Source organism: Marmota marmota, unplaced genomic scaffold (genome assembly GCF_001458135.2).
Source record: "Marmota marmota marmota unplaced genomic scaffold, marMar, whole genome shotgun sequence".
In the NCBI taxonomy this organism is placed as follows: Eukaryota; Metazoa; Chordata; class Mammalia; order Rodentia; family Sciuridae; genus Marmota; species Marmota marmota.
Genome location: NW_026000016.1, coordinates 6,635,201 through 6,657,459, shown reverse-complemented (window position 1 = coordinate 6,657,459; position 22,259 = coordinate 6,635,201). Strand labels below are relative to the sequence as shown.

The 22,259-nt window shown below is 33.8% G+C and overlaps 1 protein-coding gene across 26 annotated transcripts in view; it reads right to left on the bottom strand.

The window, feature by feature from the left end:
* The window catches only part of Pard3 (par-3 family cell polarity regulator), a 626,126-nt gene that overhangs the window by 209,836 nt on the left and 394,031 nt on the right, over positions 1–22,259 (bottom strand). For 7 of the 26 annotated variants that reach the window (XM_048809090.1, XM_015483461.2, XM_015483455.2 and 4 more), the window contains 5 exons: positions 18,310–18,469; positions 11,621–11,810; positions 6,727–6,878; positions 5,640–5,684; positions 827–1,054 (listed from right to left, as the gene is read on the bottom strand). In XM_048809090.1, the coding sequence (XP_048665047.1) occupies positions 827–1,054; positions 5,640–5,684; positions 6,727–6,878; positions 11,621–11,810; positions 18,310–18,469 (775 nt within the window). Of the gene's footprint in view, positions 1–826; positions 1,055–5,639; positions 5,685–6,726; positions 6,879–11,620; positions 11,811–14,641; positions 16,816–18,309; positions 18,470–22,259 lie in introns of those variants that run through there. The other 19 variants (XM_015483454.2, XM_048809091.1, XM_048809093.1 and 16 more) reach the window with 11 other exon arrangements.

Below are 22,259 nucleotides of genomic sequence, written 5' to 3'. Positions count from 1 at the left end.
GTTTAGTTCAAGTAAAGCAATAGTAACAAAAATATGCTTTTAAGATCATTATTATACATATTCACTGGTACTATTACCTTATAGACACTATACACCAGTGACTGTCAAACATTTGGTCTCCAGATAAAATCAGACCCCTAATAATGATTAAGAACGCCAAACAATTTTTTCTGTATGTGAATTATACCTACCAATATGTATTGGTTTAAAAATGAGACAGCTTTAGAATATAAATTTTTAAAAAGTTGGGCACAATGGGGCAAACCTGTAATTCCCGCTTCTTGGGAAGCTAAGGCAGGAGGATCACAAAGTTTTAGGTCAGACTTGGCAACTTAGTGAAATCTTGCCCCAAAATTAAGATATAAAATGGACTGGGGATATAGCTTAATGGTAAAGGGCTCTGGTTCAATCCCTAAAGCCAAAAAATAAAAATATAAAAAAAAGAGAAATCAATTCATAGTAATTGAAATTACATTTTCACAAAAATAACTATATTATTTAAAAGGAATCTGAGAACAATGCTGTTCTATATTTTTCTTCAAATTTTCATTTTATTACCAACTGAAGAGAAATGATCTTATCTGACACTACATTCAGTCTAATGCAATATCACATGGCATATGTCCCTAGAAAACCCCACTCTATACTAGAGAAAGAATGAGGGTAAAAGGGTAAATGATCATTTTTTATTATGAAAATAGTTTAGATCAGGGAGGTCACCTTGAAGAATGTTAGGAACCCCCAAGAGTTGCCTGAAGCACACTTTAAGATCCAGAGCTCTAAAGAGCCAATTGTAACTGGTATTCTTTAGCCATTATAAACTTACATGTCTCCATGCCTTCATCATCATCATCGATGGCAGGTTTATCATAAGACTTGTCAATAGCAGCTCTGAAGCTCTCATTGCATCCCCTTCCTCGGATTATGCGCGGCCGTGGGCGATGGAAAGGAATATCCCCATTCAAAGTCACCTCAGCTACTGCTGTCTGCAGACTCTCCAGTGAGCTTGACTTCTTCAGACCCAGGGAAGGTCCCACATCCCTGCTGGGAGAGCCTTGAAGATTCAAAAAAACAAAATGTTAGTTAGAGGTAGGGGAATATTAGATACCCAAATACCTATGCATTCTAGAAAACTTCTGGGATATGGGTCATTTGCTCAATGATGAGCACTAAAATGTGAATGATAAAATAACTAAATAAAGTAATCATTACTAATTTTCATTTTTCCCAAGTTTATATATTTAATATTGTGTGTGTGTGTGTGTGTGTGTGTGTGTTTCTGTATTTCCACTAGGGAACAGTCTAAGTTTCAAGTTTCCATTTTTATCTGAACAGATAAAATTTTTGTCAAATCATTTTGCTCCGGATAATATAAATAATCTAAATGAACCAGAATAACCAAGAATCTCATTTTAAAATGCAGAGGTTATAAAAAGGTCAAGTAACTGAGAGTAAGCTTTTAAACTCAACTGAAATCATTTTCTGGAAATATAAAGTCATTTACAGCAGAAGTTAATACATTTATACCAATGAGCTTCACTGAGACCCCTTCCCATGGATAAATACAGATATACAACCTGTCACCAGTACAATTAGAACAATCTAGCACCAGGTAGAATTTATTACAATTTTCCTAATACTAAAAAACAAGAATGTTCTAGTGAAAGAGCAGCCCAAGACTGTAAAAGAAACAAATTTTGATGTGAGGGCTCTCTCTCAGAAGCAGGGAAAAGAAGTGAGATCAGAGGGCTGGAAGTGAGTGCTTACATCTCCAGGCCTGGGAATACTACCTGTTTGAAAAACATGTGAGGGACAGAAGGAAGATGACTTAGCAATTACCAAGAAAATTTCAGCAGGATGGCAGGGGACAATTCAGGGAATTAACAATTTGGCTCTATTTCTTGAAGATCCAGGGCAGAAAGGCCTGAGATAATACCAATAGTACCCAGGTTTAGAAGGCAATCAGAACTGATTTCTTTAACCAGGTAAGACAGCCTCATCCATCACTGCCTGACCTGGCACTCAAAGGTAGACTAATTTAGCCTCTACATGGCTGAAACACCAGCTCTGCACCACCACCTGGGCAATCCAGGTTACAGAACTGGTTCTTCACTTATCCTGTTAGAATGACAGATGAAAAAAAAAGGGGAAGGGAGGAGAAACTAAATAGTTTATCCTCTACATGGGGTCATCAGACCATATGTTGATCAATAATTAAGGAGTAGCCTTGTCATGTTACTATCTCGAAGACAAATAGTTGTGACGTGTGCTTTTCATAGCTCAGAGTATAATACAGAATGAAAATTAAATTGAGAGTATCAAATTGAGAATTCTCTTTTTTATATTCATTTGTTTTATCTTTTACTTCATTTTCACAATGGTGTTAGTTGTTTCAAGTAAGAACAGATTGTTGAAAATTTAATTATATACAGAAAGGCAGACATGACTCTAAAGATGAAATGATATTCTATATGTTATCATGCTTGGGAGAAAATGACAGTATGTGTAGCTTTCCCAATGCATCTTTGTATGTTTCACATGAAATATTTCAAGAAGATCAATCTTACTTTTTATCTTCATATTATTACAATTTTTGGCAAATACATTTTCTAAATTAATCATAAAAATTATATCACAGCAAAGAAAATGAATTTCTTCCAAAGAACTAAACAAAAGGTAAGAAATAAAATAAAGGGGGGAATCATATCTGCCAGAAATATTTACTTTTAAATTTCCTAGCATTAGTATTTGGAAAATCTTTTTTAAAAATAAATTATACCTTTAAATTTTCATAATTTTCTGTCTGTATTTGGGTTCTATAAAACATGTATTAGACAAATATTTGATGTTTTCTTGGGTTCATCAAAGACGTGTTTATATGAATGCATATGTGTGTATTTGAAGCTCTAAAATTTCGTAAGGATTATCACAAAAATATCATTTTAACTAAATATAATAAGCTTAGCTGAGGTTTCAGTGAATGTACTCAAAGCAACAAAACTATAATAATGAACTTCATAACTGGTATGAATATGTATTAAAATTGAGTGTCCCTCAGCATAAACACAGGAAATTCTGCAAAGAAAAATAATGGTGAAAGTAAAATTAAATAAGCAATAAAAATTTTTAAGTGGGATTAGGAGTAGAGGTCCATGGTACAGCATGTGCTTAGGATGTATGAGGCCCTGGGTTTAATCCCTAGTACCCTCCTCTCCCAAAAATTTATCAGTGTGACTCAGCGTTTTACCTATTTAATTGTTTTCCTTAAATTCATAACAGTATGATACAAAATTTTAGCAAAGTATTGATAATGGTAGATGGTTGATACTGGGTTTGTGGGAGGGAGGTCAATCAACTGCCCTCTCTGCATTTACATATGGTTGATATTCTTTAAAATAAACAGTTACATAAAAGATCAACTCTATAATGTGTCACTGTATGACAGGGACTGGCAAATCAAAGGCCAAACCTGAAAAATTTCATTGGAACGTATGCCCACACCCATTTATTATTTCACTGTCTACAACTACTTTCAAACCCTCGATCTGGGAATAAAGAATGAAATCACAATCATATTTTCTTCTCTATATCTGTTTTGTTTTGTTTGCATTCCTGTGGATCTAACTCAGGGCCTTGCATGTGCTAGGCAAACACTACACCACTGAGTTATATCCCAGCCTTAGATCTGTTTCTCTATTTCTACTTATTACTACCCCTCTTGCCAAAAATCAATGAAAAAAAACCTCAAAAACAGTGACTAATGTCTTTTGCAAGGGTCAAAGGAAAATTGAATTCAGTTTTCATTAGGAAAGGCTTAGAACAAGACAGATGATCTATGCTAAAATGCAATTACAACTCTCCCCCAAAACCCTTGGACAAGAATAAAATCATGATAATCTTGAAAATTCAAATGAAATGAAGAAAGAAAAATAACTAAAAATGTGTTTACTAAAATTGGGTGGAAAAAACCCAGGTTAAAAGTTTTATTAATGTAGATCTAAAACCAATAGCCCAAAAGGCACTTTGATATCTACATAATAATTTTTTGTCAAGACTTTCCAATTTACTTTGGTAAAAAAGATTGCAGATAGTACAGAAAAATGTTTTTTTCATCTAGGATATGATATTTTAAAAGAAAAAAATGTTTTGATCAGATAATAAAATTTGCCTATTTACTGGGAAAGTTACATAATGCTTTCAGTTGAAGTCTGGATATCATTATTTTTAAAATTACAATAAATTGTTCTTTTCCTTGTAGTAGCTTTGACCTGGTTACATTAAATATTTTCCCTATTTTACTTAATTGGCAAAATCATGTCCTTTAGCTAGAGGAGTTCAACAGGGTTTTTTAGTAACATTAACTTAGACAAGGGCTACTTCTTTAAAAATACTAACAACTTCAAAAACTAATTTCCCATTTTACATATGTAAGCTATCAAATAATGTTTTTCTTTAGTCCTGCTTTAAAATTTCAGTAAATTTTATATTTGATAAAAAATAACTAGTTAGTAAGGGCTGAGTTTATAATTAATTGCCTTGCAATACAGTTAATCTTATGATTTATTGAACATAATTTTTATAATCTATCTTTTACTCTACAGAACATGATAACTCCAACCACGTCCACAATAATCTTTACATATGTATGTGGGATACACATTTTTTCAAGCAGGCTAAAACTAATTACTACTGCAGGTTAAAGGTGAATTAAAGCTAATTAGTGCTAAGTGATGTAACTCAATTATCCTGGATCTAGAATAATTAAAACATGATTCCAACTTATAATAATGAAACACAAGTGCTCAATTGAACAAAGCACATTCCTTAAACTATATTTAAAGACTTTCCTCCGCTTTTTTTTTCATATAACAACATAAAATGTACAACATAAAACCCAGTTCAATATAATCCACTATTTCTATGAAATGGCCTAGCAGTATTTTTTATAAGCAATTAATTTAGAACAAGTTCACAAAGACATGGAGCCAATATGCATTATATTGTCTACTCCAATGCAAGTTAACTGTAAATTAATCCAAACATCCAAAAAAGAACCAAGGTTTTCTTAGTGATCAAAGATAGCAACCATGTACAGTTTCCTGTAGTAAAAAATGTTTATATTGGTAATGTTATCTTTCAAATCAAAATCACCACTTTGAAAATTGGATGTAACCTAGACATCACATAAATTACTTAAAAACTTAACAGATTCTACCATAGAGAACAAGTTTTCTTAAATGAGGATAAAACATTCCTACACAATAATTAGAAAAATCTAGGAACTAGGTGTGGCAGCATATGAATATAGCCCCAGCTACTGAAGAGGTTAAGGATGAAGTCTGCGTGAGCCCAGGAGTTCAACAGACTGTGGACCCCATCTCAAAAAATGAAGAAAATCTAGATTGTTTCTAACATTGTAAATGCACTATATTGCATTTCCATTTAGTATGTATACCACTGATGAATCTGTCCTAAGAGAAAATTTTTCCTTTATTATAAAATTTGATTTCCCACAATGAAAACATCTGTACAAGACTGGAATACTTATGTTTACACGCAATATGATTGGCAGCTCTATAATTGTGATAAGCTCCTTGGACCACTGTTTCTATGGCAACAGCCTAACTGTCCATTCTTACCTGCTTTCTGGTCATCCACTGTATTGAGTTTAGTCTCGTCAGCTACTGTTAAAAGGTAAATGTATAATGGTTAGCCCAGTTAGTCCCCACAGCCCAACATGCTTCAACCATTCCCAGATCTTTATAGTTAGGTGACAATTCTTAGGTAATATTTCATGCAAATAATATGAAACATCAAGCAAACATTCATAATCAAAAATAAAAGGAGAAAAAAAAAGCAGTGTCTCCATGCAATATGCCAGTCATTTCATTTCACAGACGTGTGTTATTTATATGTTAGCATATCATAATTAGCCAAGGCAATGCATCGCCAAATTTTTCTTATATGCATCTGATAAATTAATGCTTTTAGTCTTGAAGTACAAACAGCCAGAGAACGGTATAAGGCACACTTGATTAACAATTTTTTTTAAATCATTCACTTTACAAATTTAATTATTATTATTTTTTTTGTGGATTTGGATTTAAAAAGAGACACTACCTGATTGGTGTCTGATTGAACAATTATTGTTATTTTCCTCCTCTCATTTGCTCTCATTACTTTCTACAATAAATATCCTCTCAAATTATTATTATTAATTTGATTAAATGTCTTAATTCTCAAAACACAAAGAGGTTCTATTAAATAAACCTTAAAGGATAGCAATGAAAGGAAGATATCATAAAGTACCAAATTCCAGACATGGATTGAGATAATGGTTTCTCTCCAAAATTTTTGTCTTCTGGTCAAAAATCTCACAACAAACCAAATACAATTTCAATTAAATTGTTTTTTAAATAGCCAAAAGTGTTAAAAACATTTCAGATTTAAAAATGAAGATACAGGAATATAGCATGATATGCCCATGTGCTTGTTTCCTTTCTCATAAGAAAACATATTACCATATTGCATATTATGAAAACATGCCACTTAGGAGTAATATAGTTATCTCAAACTCAGAGGAAAACTAATTTTTGCCAAATTGCCACATTTCACATTTATTTTCTTTATTGCTCAAAGTAAACAGACATGTGTTTGGGACTACCAATTTTATCCTGAAAGCATCTAAACCTTATTTAGATAAAGATTCATGGAGATTGTACTCACTACCTAAATCCATGCTTTTTGATTTTCGCGTTTTAACGAAATCCAATTGACTGGCATCTGAAAATTGCTTTGTGCGTTTTTCTGACATACTCTGGCGTCCAAATCCTTCCCGTTGAAAAGCAAGTACTGGATCAACATCTGGACTCAAAGAGCTGGTATGAAAAGAAAGATAAACATAAAAGTATTTACTAAAAATAAAAGACATCCAATTGAAGAAAATTTATACATACTTTGTGTGTATAAGAAGGTATATGCATATAATTGTGTGTGTGTGTATTTATCAAAACAATTTAAGCTGAATGACACTAATGAAGTTTATTAATAAAACTGTGGCTGAATAGGTGGTGATGGAAATATACAAAATTAATTTAACATCCAGAGTCTATCTGTGAATTTTCTCCTTTACCTTTCTGTTTTTTCACTCTGTTTGACAAATCACTATTTCTAAGTGATTATTAACAAAGAAGGGTTAAGTGCAGGCATGGTGGTACACACCTGTAGTCTTACAGGCTGGGCAGCAGGATTGCCAGTTCAAAACAAAGATGGCAATTTAGTAAAAGACTGTCTCAAAATAAAATTGAAAGGAATTGTAGCTCAGTGGTAAAGCAGCCCTGGGTCCGACACCCAGAACTAAAAAATTTTAAGAAAAGACTAAGGGGTAGGTCAGTGGTAGAGCACTTGCCTAAGAAGCAAGATGCCTTTGGTTCAATTCCCCAGCACTGAAAAAATAAATAAAAGTAAAAATGAGCCAGATACTGGAAGGATTCAATATTTGAGAAAACCTGGCATATACTACATACATAGACTGACAAAAAAAAGTGACCATATAAACTGTAATTGGATAGAAGTTCCAAAAAAAATGTGTCCTCATCCTCTTTTCTGTCTTTATCATGTATTTCTGGAAAAGGGGATAAAAAAAAAGGAAAAAAAAAAACACCTTTATGGGCAGTTTCATGAGGCTATTGTTTCTCTGAAATAGTTAATCAACTAAAAATTCAATAGACCTCTATCAAAACATATCCTGATTAAAGTGTTGTGCTGGGTAGACAAAGGTCAAAATAAGAAGCTAAGTTCATAAGTTCTACAAGTTCATAAGAAAAATACTGTGTAAACTTAAAGCATGAAACAGATGCTGTGGATGCACAGATGAGAGAATTAACAGTATATGAAGGAGTCAGGAAAAGCAAAACTAAGTTTAGATGACATTTGATTTGGGTGGCACCAACTCAGTGGCTCAAATGGAGATGATAGGAAAGCATATGGCAAATCACTGATAACAAGATATATTCCAAAGTGTTTTTCCAGCGGAAGTGGCTGGAGATGACATTGAATCACTCTCATGTGTAAAAATCTGTGAACATTTTAAAAAGCATCACCAGGTGTTCTAAGCATAGTTCATACCATGGAAATGTTTTTCCCTTAGTATGGACATGCTCAGTAAATAAGTATACCAACTCTCCTTTACAGGGTAGAGCCACCTTACCTATCTGACCAGAGAACACTCCACTAGAGCCAACTAAACATACTGAGGATGTGAGGGGACACTTCCATTAAGTCGGCTGAATTTATGATAGACTTCCATACATTTCTGATGGAAGCAAGCTTCTCTAAGCCTTTATAGCTTTACAAGAATTGTCATTCATACTGGTGAAAGGACAGTGATCTGGTTTGGATGGAATAAAAAACAAATATTTGCTGTGCATAAAATGAGTTTTTAAAGAATAGCTAAACTGAAAGATGTGAAAAGTATGGTACCAGAGAAAAATCTCTACCACTGGGTGAGGGGCCATGAAGTTTTGAACCAATATGCCTTAATATGCTCAACAGGAGAACAGCTTCCTAACCATCTAATAAGATAATTTGAACTTAAGATGAAAGCCCTTTGTAAACTCCTGAGCACTGAAGAAAATAAGTTACTATTACCCAATGATAACTATCAGTCTCAAATTATAAAGTAATGCAAATGATGGTGTCCTAAAAACCCACATAAAAGAATTGGACAATCTTTTCCACCAAACACAGAGAGGACCCAAGGGTGAAATACAGGGTGTATGGAACCCAGAATTTAAGGAAGTATTCACTCTCAAGGTCATAGAAGCATAGCATTAACATCTGACAGTGAGCCTTCCTTAAATTTTGCCTCCAGAGCACCTTCTTGCCTCACCCTACCTCGGGTGAAATATACAGAAAAGAGAAGATAAACCCAGAAAGACTAGGAGTTTAATCCAAGGCAAAAACAGTTTTGTTTCACAGTTTTGCAAAATACCATACTCAATAAATGTCATTTTGTTGTTATTCTCCTCTAAATAATTCCATTTTAAAAACAATATCACATCCCCCCCCCCAAAAAAAAAACTCTCAATAAATTTGATGTTCCAAGAAGTAGGGTCATGTTTATTTTGAAGTCCCGTGTGCCCCTTTACCTCTACATACTCTGCTCTGGGATAGATGGCTTATAATTTCCAGAGTACAAAGAGTTTACTCAAGAAACACAGTTTTAGAAGTGGAAAATTAAAACTCACTATCCCTCAATTTTGTAGCATCAAATTGGAAATAATGTATTTTCAATAATAGTAGCTCTTTTATATTCTTTTATATATTGAAAGTAGATCTCTTCAATCATCCGGTACATGTTTAGCAAACCATTGAGTGGGGAAGGGTAATATGCAGAACACTTCAAAAACCTGAACACCAAGAAGGCATCAAGCTTGTGGATGGAATGAATTTGAAATAGAATTTTAAAAGAAAATATTGGCAAAGATGTTTCAAAGAATTATAAATTATAGCTGCCCATGTTGCCTAATGTTCCCATAAAGTATATTTACAACTAATTTTATATCCTCAAAGTTTATATTGTAATTAAAATTAGAATTGCTGCTATGCCTTTTTCCCCCTTAAAAAACTATTACTGTTTCCTGAATTAATTGATGGATTGGGAAAAGCATATTTTATTAGGTTACAAATTAGAAGTTTAGCCATTTGACATATTTAGCCTTCCACAATTGTGAAATGAACTGTAAATATACACAATTCAAAATGTCAAATGAGTTTGTGAGTTAATAAGAGTCTTAAAATAACTAAATATTCTCAAACCATAACATAATTAATTCTTCCCTATCAATATATCCATTAAACTAATTTCAGACAAATAAACAGTATACTGAAATATTTAAATAGTTAAACTGCAGGACTGACAGATGATTCTTTGAAGAATGTAACCATATCCTGACCCCCAGTGTTATTAAAATTCCAGTTATTAATCCTGTCTTATTGCCCTTTTGTTTTCCTAACATTTTCATCAAAGATTAGGGAGATATTGTCAGACTGGAGAAGCTTACATTTTCTGCTGTGATGCAGAACAGCTGCCATTCTTGTTTGGATAACCCTTCATTCATATTCTTTCCTTTGCCCCACATTCCCCACAGCAAAATCACACCAGTCCTTACCATTTTTGCAAATCCCCCTTAGGGAAATCAATAACACAATCTATCCCTACACGTTATTTATTTCTGTTCATCAATGCAGTGCTTTATAAAGCCCCAAATAGATCTATTCCTATGGCCACCCCCACAATTTCTCATCATGGTGGAGATTCAAAGGCTTTTGTCCCCAAGATGAATACCGCACAGATCTAAACCTTAACTCTCTCTGCTACTGCTCTCGCTTTCAGAAAGCGACATAAACTGCAGCAATGTAACAGCATCTGAACAGTTCAAATGGGTTTTTACTGTATATTGTAGTCACCCCCGCTATATTCAACCAAAAAAAAAAAAAACTCATTCAAAGCTGAGCTATTATGTAGGCTTAGCAGAGCTCTATTTTTATATACTGTATTTTCAAAAAGAGAATTAAAAAAGAAAAAAAAAAGCCAGAGATGAACTTTCCAAGGGCCCAAATAACAGGTGAAGTTATTCCAAGAGAACATCTGCAAAACTGACAGGTGAATGAATGAACTATGTTTTTATGATTTCATCTGGTGAGTGGGAGAAGACGACTAGGGGAGTGGTTTGCCTTGTTAAAATCATTGCTAAAATGTAAACACAAATAATCAGTCCTCTGAATACCTTGTATCTGACATTTAATGTTGACTCAAGTCAGGGAAAGAGTAGGAAGTAGAAACTGATAAGTAGTGAGGGAAAAATGACACAACATTTAAATACAGTTTTACTTATGTGCTTATGAAAGATCCCAGAGAAATGGAAATAGGAAAATTCTGGTTTAATGCTTCACAGATTCTTGCTAATGATCTCTCCAATCTTATGAGTTATCTCTGAGAGGGACTTTCCTTTTGCTTATTGATGTGGATTAGGGTACCCATCCACATTTGTGAGCCACACACTGGCTCAAAAATATGAAGTGCTTTCTCCTACTCTCAAGGATATGGCAGAAAAAAAATGGAATGAGAATTTCTCAAAAATCACAAAATGTTAAAAACAAAGGCAAAAGATTTTAAACAGTATCGTTACAACTCTCTACAAAAAAAAACCAAAAACAAAACAAAAAAAACCTTTAATAAAGTCTCCCCCCATCTCTGGTACACATTGACTATTAGTTTTGCATCTAATTTCAGAAAGTAAATTGGGGATTTGAATACAATTTATTTATTGTATAAAAATACAATGTCAACAGAAATCTAAAATAAATAACAAAATGTGAAAGCAAATGAGTAGGGTTAGTTCTGTTGTTGTTTTAGCTAAATTACTAATTATAGTACTTAAAGGCTAAAATACCTGAGCAAGTTTACAGGTTTGTAGTATATAATCATTAAGAACATGAAAATTGAAAAAAGCTATAAAAAATAAATGAACTGGGCTCATAGATAAGCCATAGAAAACATAAAATGAAATGCAACCACAATTAACTAATGTTTTTCAAACATGGACTACGAACTTACCAGTCAGCTGAATCACTGATTGCAGCCTTAACCCACGTGCCAGCATCTGTCATCGTGAATCCCACATCATCATGGGAGCTGGAAGAGGACTGGTCAGAGAGATGTGGAGGAAGCATGGGCAACCTGTCATCTTCTATAATGATAGTGTCATCTTGGGGCATATTCACAGTAGGGGACAACTGGTATTTACCTGTCCAATGGAAAAAGAAAAAGAAAAATTCTAGACATCTATTTAACTGCTATGCCTATTCATTTTAATACTTTGCTAAATTAGAAAATGCCTAAACTTCCACATATCTGTTAAACCTGGTAGAACAAAATAGAATTTGGCACATTTATCCCTCATCAATAATTGTCAAACAGAAGCCTCAAGTCTGTTATTACTTCTGACACCACAGCTATGTAGCTCTGGGCACAGTATACAATTTATCTGCTTTTAAGTTACCTACAGCCAAAGATAATCATCAAAATGTCTTCTAATATGAAACTGCTATGCCGATTCTAAGCTATGAAAAGTTCTTTGAAAATTTTTACCAGGAAATTTAGAGGAAAGCCCTATTAATGTACATCAATCATTCATCCATTCATTCATTGGGCTACTATCCTGGAGAGGTACTGTAAGACATAATCTCTGTCCAAAGAGCTCACAGGCAAATAAGGAGGAAGGCACTCAGCAGAAACTGGTGTGCGTGTCATATCAAAGGTTCTGTGGCATTCACATGGCGTTGGTAATTGCCTTGGTAGCTGGGCATAGGGAGCGCTGGTGACCTCAACAAAAGTAAGCATCAGAGTTGGGTTTTCAATAATGAATATTATCTTTTCTGCCAGAAGAAATGATGGCATTTGTCTTTAAGCTCATAGTACATTCACGTGATGCTTCAAAGAGGAGTAAGCATAGAATCAAGGCTTGTGAGAGGGGAGGTGACGGATTGATGTTAAAGTTGAAATTAAAAAAAAAAAAAGGATCTGAAGACTCTGACTGCCCTTGAGGTTTTAAGGCCCTGACTATAGAACTGGTAAATTTTTTATTTATTCAGTTAGGATACAATGTTCTTGGTAATCGCTTCTCGGCCTTTTGGCTAAGATCAAGTGTACAATGTTCTTGGTAAGGAAAGACCCATAACTATCTATACTGTTTAGTTTCTCATAGTACAGTTTGCTCAGGTTCATAGACCAGCATTAACAGTCATTTACATGTCACAATCTTTATAAGGACAGAATTATGTTACAAGGGTCTGATTCTAGAATAATAAAGCTGGGGTCCAGATGATGCTATCTTTTTCCCCAAAATCACCTACAGTTCTTGTAGATTCTTCCCAAAATCTTATACCATGCTTCTTCTCAGCAACAATGTATTGCCAAGGCTTTTGATCCACGTGGATACCTTGTGAGAGGCTATATTCAAAGTAATATCCTCATGACATGAAGTTCACAACCTGGGTTCCCAACAAAGGAAACAGCTCTGACAATTTCTCTGTCCACCTCATAGCATAGGAAAGCTCTAGTTTTAAGTTTAATTTCCAAATCACCTAAATCAGCTATATTTGGGTTCCTATCCAAGTAAAATCCACCACCATTTTACACTGGGAGCACTTTCCTTTCATTAAAAATTATTGGTTTTACATACCACCACAGCAATGTATAGAGAATTCAGTAACATTTTAATATTACACTCAGATCTAACTTTAAAAGAAAACATGCAGGGCTGGGGCTGGGGCTCAGCACTAGCACACTTGCCCGGCATGTATGAGGCACTGGGTACCGCATATAAATAAATAAAATACAAAAAAAGAAAACATCCATAGGAATGTAGGGTGTGCTCTAGAAAGGCTTATTGAGTACAGAATATATTTTTCAAGACACTTCAGCAAAGAAAAAAAAATATTTAAGCTGTATTTCTCCAGGATAATCCACAAAAGTAAACTTGCTAGAAATTTCAAATGCATTCATTATTTAGCATTGACTACTCTAGTAAAGAAACACTACATGTTCATTGAAACCTCTACTTGGCATCTTACCAAGAAAAACTTTCTTCTTTGATTTCAAATGTACCAGTTTGTATAACTATAAAACCTGGCAGCTTTATATGAATGCTCATGATACAAACATAAATCAAATGGAACATGTAATCATTTCCCTTTCTTGATTTCAAATAATTTATTTCTTCCTACACAAGATTTGGAATATTAGTATAGAAACCTGTTCACCAAAATACCATTTACAGGTTAAGTAGGGCATTTTAGCACTATTAGCAAAAGACTGTATCCTCCTCAAGATCTGTTTTTCCCCCTCAAAAGTATAGAGAATTATAAAATGAGGGTTATCCCTGACCTACAATTAACACCAATGAGGCATTATCCACAACATTAAATACCATGTCTTCACTCAAGCATATTTTACTGAAGAAAACATCACAGAGAAATAATAATATACATAGTTTTAAACACAAAAACTAAAATTCTTTCAAAAACACAATATATCCTGAGTGATATCTAATAAGCCATATGAAACACTGATTGGTTCATGTGATAATTCTATTTTCTAATGTTGTTTAGAATAGAAATATTGTACCCTAAATGATCCAAGATTTCTTACATATTAAATGTCAAGGACTATATTAAAAAAACAATTTGATGTTTTTCTCTCACCCATCATTGTGAAGATTAATACTTAACAGATTTGATTACTCATATTTTCCATTAACTTTTCACTTCTCAGCATGTTGGCTGGGAATAGTTTGGGGATTTGGCTCCAAGAATCAATTGGAGTAGTGAACAACTAAGCCACTTAACTATACTTTCCACCAAGCTCCACCAAGATAACATCATAATCTCTTAATTATGTTTACTAGTAGTTGGCACATCCTGAGATTGAAAACTTATAAGAGTGACTTGAGAAAAATTCCATCTGTTTTTTGATGAAAAAAACTGTACTTTGTCCTCAGCTAGTTAATCACCATGGACAAAATAAGAAGTAAACCTGTCAATATCTTATAGAAGAGTGAAACAATGAGATACAAAATTATTGTTTACTAAACATTTATTCATTGGTAAATTTACATGGAATGTAATATCATGCATAAGACTAGAAACAAATGAGATGAGGAAAATTATGCCAGTGATATGACTGATAACATCAATATCCCATTTTTCTATGTCAAATTTCTAACAAGGTGAAAATGTTCTGAACATAATTTCAACTCACCACAAATGTATGAATACAGACACAACTGAGATAAGTTCTAAAATAGATACAACAAATTTCTGCTTTGCTTTAAACAAAATTTGTTCAGATAAAAATGTTGAGGGAAAATTTAAGTTTTGATGCCCTCAAATATCAACTTGTACTGTATTTTATGGAGGAAACGTATTGGTTAAATTAGCGATGCCTATTATTTCATTATTGTAATTAATAAAGACAAGTCCAAAAATTAGAAGACATTTTTCAAGCCTCTTCAAAGGAAGAAATCCTATGTGGGCTCGCTACAGGTTATTTCTTTTGATAGATACGCAAGATTTTTGCTTTTAAAATACATGACAGCAGGAATTCAGTAAAAACAGATGACATTTGGAGAAATCTAGCCTTTGGTCACAATTCATTTGTGACAAATATGGGACCCATGGTCCAGAAAATTATAAATCCAAATTTTGATTCAGAAACACAGAAACTGTACAGTTTTAGTTAAGTCACTTAATTTCGTTGGTCCATAACTTCCTTGAGTAGAGGATATGAAGGATGGATTACATAGTTTCTAAGGTCATTTCAAACGTGAACTTCTTTAACTTTTAGATCACAATGGATGTGGGATGGAATAGATTCTAAAAACTAGTGCCTTTACCTCAGGACTGGACACTTTTAAATTGATGTGAATAAGGAATGGATGACATGAATGTCGCTCCCAGTTACTGTGTGATCTCAGCATTCCCCCTGAGAGGGCTATTTTTAGAAAGCAGAAACAGCCAAAAACAAAATAAAAACAAAAATCATCATGGGATGTTGGGACTGAGTTCCTTTATCTGGCAATTGAGAAGGTGTGTGACTGATGACATCTGACATCCCTCCAAGTGCAAAGTCTGCTCCTTTTTTTTTTTTTTTGGTGTTATTTTGTAGAAGCTTCTCTTCTGGGATGCGTTACCAAAGAAATAGATCACAAGGCCTCAAAACTCTGGTCCAGTCTTACTTAGGGAATATTGTGTGTGAAAATTTGCCCTGTTCACATGAAATAATCAGTTCTGAATGTAATCCTCTGGAATTTCCATATAATGTTCTCTTCCTAACATACCAGAAAATGCAGTCAATAGCATCATGTCCACAATGATCACACTGGAGTGATTCTAAATGTACAGAAAACAACCATTAATTAAACAGGATCTGTGTGAGAAATTTCTATGCTCCTAGACACTGTGCAAATCAATAAATACCACTGCTATTAATGTAGGCTAATGGAAGGTCAGTGCTCTCATATTTATATATGGTATCCTGTATTTTGGTATTTGGTTGCAAAGTAACATCTTTTACAAGATTTCTAACTTCGTGTGTTAAGCAACTTTATGAATAGCATCTGAACCTTAGGGCCAATGACACTAGAACAAAAACAGGTAAAAGTCTGCCTAAGTCTCAAATACACAAAATGTAAGATCAATCAAATGAAGCATATACATTCTTCAGGGTAAAACTGCACAGGATCCCCACTTTCTAGTATAACGTGTAAACAAGTTGTCTTAAAGAAATACGTAAATCACACATCAATTTGGCCTACCATCAAACAATAATAAATCTGTGACTCCCCAGCCAAAGGACAAGTACAATATATCACCAGATACAGAACTAGGCTGGTAATTCTTGCCATAGGAAGGCATCTAGAATATAAGAACTCATTACATATCTAGCTGAGGGAAGGGGAAACAATGTCAACTAGAATGCAGGCTGAAGAGGACTAACACAGTCACAGCTGAAAAAAAATAAAATAAAATAAAATCAGGGTGACAGACTATGGAGAAAACAAAAAATCCTCAACCCATATATACAGCATTTCCACAAGTCACTAGGTGAAAATTTTGGGATTTTTTTTTTTTTGATTTTTAAAAAGTTTTAGTTTTTCGCCTTCCTCTGAAGCATCAGGGGTTGGAGGCAGGATGCAGGTTACAGGAACTGGTGGACCAATGGTCTGATTCAGTATGGCAAGTCCTATGTTCCTATAACAAAGGGGAAATTACAGCATATCACTTTGTATGCACACAGATCCAGGGATACATGCACACACACTCTTTCTCAAGGGATCTAAAATTTCATCAATAGAAAAGAATTCAACACAGATAAAGTTTACACCAAAGCCAAGAAAGTATGGAAAACCCAACTGCAGTGAAGAGAGTGATAATTAATAAGCAAAGAATACGTGTGATAAACTACGCACAAGGCCTTTCACCCAACTGGTGTTCAAACCAACAGGCGAAGCATCCTGCCCTGAATTTCTCTTATGACAAGCAAATAAAAAGAAAATGCCAACAGAGTAAAACCAGAGACCTGGCACATGTTAGCTCTACATGTACCAAGATAAGAAATCCAGAGTTTATTAGCAATTTTTCCAAATGAGAAAGCTAGAGGTATTAGAGAAAGAACAACAGAAAATTCTACTAGTCATATATCAATAATCTTTTCTATTATGCCCAGTAGAAAGTTCTCCAAAGTTAGAGATTGTTTCTTACTCATCTTTGTATCTACAGCAAAAAGCAAATTCACAACGTCTTGCCAATAGCAGGCTTTCCATAAACACCCACTGATGAACTCAACAAATTCTTATTTCAATGAAGTCTCATAATGGAAACTTGAAGGGTATTCAATCTGCATTAAATGTACTCAACATGGTGTTAAATTTAGGTTTTCATTTTAAATGAGAGCCTTGCAAAATATATCAGTAAAACCAGTGTTTTCTGTCAGCTGTTGTTTTAATCAAACCTCCACTTATGTTTTAAATTTGAAAAATCTCAGAAAACTAATCCCAAGATGAGCAATTCTGCAAATCCAACCATTCCTGTGGCAGAGAAAGTCTTTATTAACTGGATCTGTTAGTAGAAAGCTGAACTGCTGCAGAGCAAGTGCTAATAACCTCATTACCCACTGGGGGCCATGCAGACAGTATGGTGTTGAATCCAAACAAAGGATGCAGAAGACTAGTTATAGAATTTTGAGAATGAAGCTTTGAAAATGTAGAAACACAATTAAAAGATATCACTATCCTAATTAGTATAAACAAAATAAATATGAATATTTAATAAAGGTGCATAACCATATGTATACATATTTTTTTCCTCTTCCTCTAAGCAGTGAATGACATATAACTTTAAATCCTGTTGCCATAAACCACTAAATTTTTACATTTTTAAAAATAGAGCTTCACTGGTCATCTCCAACAAGCTAAGAATATCTTGATCACTGAAGAACAACAACAAAAAAATTTCTTTATGATCCTTTTCCTTTTTCCTCTTTCCACATATTATGGGCTCTGAAACTCACTTAACAAATCGATGTATTGATTTACTCTTTTCACATTAATGCTTCCTGAATGATTATAATGAACCTGTTCTCTTTCCTCTTGGAAACATGGGTCTCCTTTACATTAATATTACATTAATAACCTCTCAGTGAACCAATGAAAGCATAAACATAAGATTAGATAAACAGAGTTTTACCTGACTCACCCATTATCCTACTGAGTGCAGCATTTCTTGTGGGTGATTCATCAAGTCCCTCGATTCCACTGTAGAGGGAATGGGAAATTCTTCGTTCTCTATCATCCAACACTGTTTCAATGGGCAGCTCAGATCCAGGGGGGCTCCCAGGTGACTTTAGCTATACAGAAAGCGGGGGCAAGGGAAAATCAGTCCTGGAGGCCCATTAGCAGCATGGGGGAATTATAACAACTTGCCCAAGGCCTGTATCCAACTGGGTACCAAATGAACTAGAACTTTTCACCCTGTACCAAAATAATTTGTGATGACAGCTCTGCCTAATAACCAACTTTCTGTGCCACTTTAGACAATGCCTCCCATGAAGTTCTGTCAGATTTCAACCATCAGAGAAAAAAATATGCATATTAAAAGCTTTTTAAAAAAATCTTATCTGGTTGATTATTTTTTCAATTTCACTGTTAGTATCTATTGAAGTCAATTTAAGTTATAGTTTAATTCATAATTCCTTACTAAACATTGTTCTGTAAAAGACATGCTTTATCAGAATAGAAGCTGGACTTGGGATATAGCTTTATTACATACAGAATGTAAATATTTCTAACAATTAGCACACCTTTGCCTGTGTGCTGGTAGAATTACTAGCTCCTCCATTTGTCAGCTGAAGTGTTTTCAATAATATAATGAATTTAAATTTCTTCTAGTAGAAACTCAGAATAACCATTGTATCATCTTAGAATAATATTTATTCTAATAACTGAAATAAGCACTTTAACAGTATACAGAATAATATGGAAATAAAGACCAAATATTCTGGTAAAATACACAGATAAGAGTGTTTAACAAACATGCAATCCACTAAATGAGCAAAAAAAATGCAGGTCAATTTCTATGATTACACATTAAAATAGTATGTGGCACTCCTTAAAACTGCTGTGTCTTACAAGTCCAAGTCTCCATATAAAATAAGACATTTAGGTAAATAAGACCTTGAAACAACTCTGCTTCAAGGAAAAGCAAAGTACACTTAACTACAACTGGCCCTACTCATGCTCTGAGCTTAACTTCGTGGACTAACTTATGAGGCTTCGGTGCCAGTCAGACCAAGGCGGGTATATGCCAGGCACAGGCAGGAACAGGGCACCAAGGCCAAGTGTGAGAAGCCTCTATATTCGAAATGGATGAAACTGAAACTGTCTTGCTTTGTCTGAACAAATTATTATTTCTGTTAGAAGCTATGGTGTGTTTAATATAAATGAGATATTTAATGAAGTTCCAAATTGTAGACCTATCTCTCCCAGTTTGATAAGCACTGGGGAGATTTAATGCATTGAAGGGTCAACACAATTACAATTGGAGGCACGTCAAACTGCAGGAGAATAATAAACTTGCAGTGTTAGTGAATTAAATTCAATAAGGTTTAAATTGTGAAATGAGCATTTGTTCTATTAGGTTCTTTTTTTAAAAAATTGCAGATTACAACTGACAGCTTTACTGAAGAGTAAATTAAATATTCAAGTTCTCTGATGTAAAGAAATAAAAGAACATTTTATGGAAAAAAAATGCCTAAGTTCCAAGATACTCTATGGAGGTAAAAACAAACAACAAATAAAACTAATATTCTACAACTTTAAGGACAAGTGTTTTTTTTGAAAGTGTGAGATTTTAAATGAGCACATACATTAAAGACGTAGTTTAACATAAATATATCCTCAATTTGCTTAAAAAATAAATTTAAATCAACTACATAACACTAATTTTCTAAAAGATAAAAATCTTTAAAAACCTCCTTCATTTAAGAAATATCAAAATATTCCAAGAAGGTATTGAAAAATTTTATAAAGCAAAATAATAATCTACTAAAAAAAGTAAATCCAGGATTTCTAGACAAAAACAATCAGATGGCTGTTCCAAAGAATCATGCACTTGAACATTTTCATGGGAAACATCTTACACCTTCCTATCTCAACCTGTGTCTAATTTGCATCTGAAAAGACAGATTTAAATGAAGACATCAATAGTCGACTACATAAATATTTAACAGAACATACAATGCCTTTTAATTTCTGCAGTTAAAAAAAAACTGATTGGGGTACACAGTGTTGTTTTAAATCTTCTGATGACTTTTTTTTTTTTTTCCTACAAGAAAATGACAATCAGAAACAGAAATGTGTCAGGTGGCATAGCAGCAGCACAGAGGAGGTGAGGGCAGAATAACCACTCTCCAAGCTTGGTCTCCCATGCCCAAAAATCCTCATATTAAATTTAAACTTAATGAGAAGAACCCATAGTAAACAGAAAAGCACTTTTCATGACACTGTCTCTTTGCTGCTTAAACTGTAAACTTTATCTCCACTCTAATTCAGTCCCAAGTAACAGCAGTAGTTGTTTCAAACTTCAGCTCTATCCTTAGTGAGATTCTATCTGTTAAAGAACAAAGCAGCTCTAGGTTGCAGCAAGATAACCCATATTGGTAGGAGGGTAGAGTGATAGTGTTTTGCTAAAGTAATTTGGAAATTAAAAAGATAGGTAAAAAAGTATCATATTTTTTGGCTGTTTGACCAGGCATTTATTTCACTTTGTAGTCACTATCCCAAGGGGGGAAAAAAAATCAATATTTATCATAATATTACTTACAAAGGTATAAAAATTGGGAATAACCTTGAAATTTAAAAATAATGTAAATATGGTATGCTTTTGAAAATATATTCAAATCATATTACTTTTATAATCAGAAAATAATAAATGCTTTTTAATAACAAAAAAACTGGATACTGTCCAGTGAATATGCTTTTCATTATATACTTGGCATATTCTCCTTTTCTTAAGAAAAGTTAAAATCTTGATTTCTTCTAAAAAAACTAATACAATTTCTGTAGGGTTTAGTAAAATCTCATTTTGATCTACATTAGTGGGTAAATGACATTTTTCACATAAAGAAAATGTATCCTACCATCTCCACTATAAACACTGAAAAGCTGGCCTAGGTATGGCCCCAATCACCTTCAGGCAATCTAAAACTAGATCCTAGTTAGCAATTAGCAAGATCTTATTATTTGATATTCAGACTTTATGAGCATATTCTTTTCCATTTTATCCCCAATGCCTGGTAGAGATCAGGCACTGGCTGAATAATTTACTTAATAAATTCATTCCTCAGAAAAGTGTATGACTCAGATTTTCCTTAAAATGATAAATTAGGTTACATGAAAGAAGGCCTTCAAAACTGAGGACATAGCACCATGTTGAAATCAAATGACATTTAACCTAGATTACAATTATATGTGCTAGAAAATGCCAGCATCCAAAGGATACTAAGCAAATAATAAAAAGATAGGTTTTACTTTGGGGGGAGAGTAGAGGGAGTTTTAAGACAGTTTCAGGTTCTGCTTTCATGTAGGACAACATTTAACTTCCTCCACATTCCTACTGGCAACAGCAAGAAAGGTGAAATAAACTCCCTAAGTCATTGTGCCTGTATGTTGTAGAACAAAATCAGTTGATTCTGTCTGACACTAAAGCCCATGCTTTCCTCCTATGCTACTTTCCAATACAACTGGGATATAGATTGCCTGAACAACATGATTGATTAGATCTGCTCACCTGTGTAAGAGGCATGGACAACTTGCTTCTAAATTACTGTCAGTGTGTTGGCCTCGCAATCATTAAGCAAATCATTTGACCTCTCAGCATCTATTCCTAATTCATACAATGAAGAGAACCATAAATGATACTTTAGGCCTTTTTCTATTCTAATACAGATTTCTAATTCTTTTTTTTTTAAATTTTTTATTGTGGGTTGTTCAAAACATTACAAATTTCTTGACATATCATATTCCACACTTTGATTCAAGTGGGTTATGAACTCCCACCTTCACCCCATACACAGATTGCAGAATCACATCAGTTACACATCCATTGATTTACATATTGCCATACTAGTGTCTGTTGTG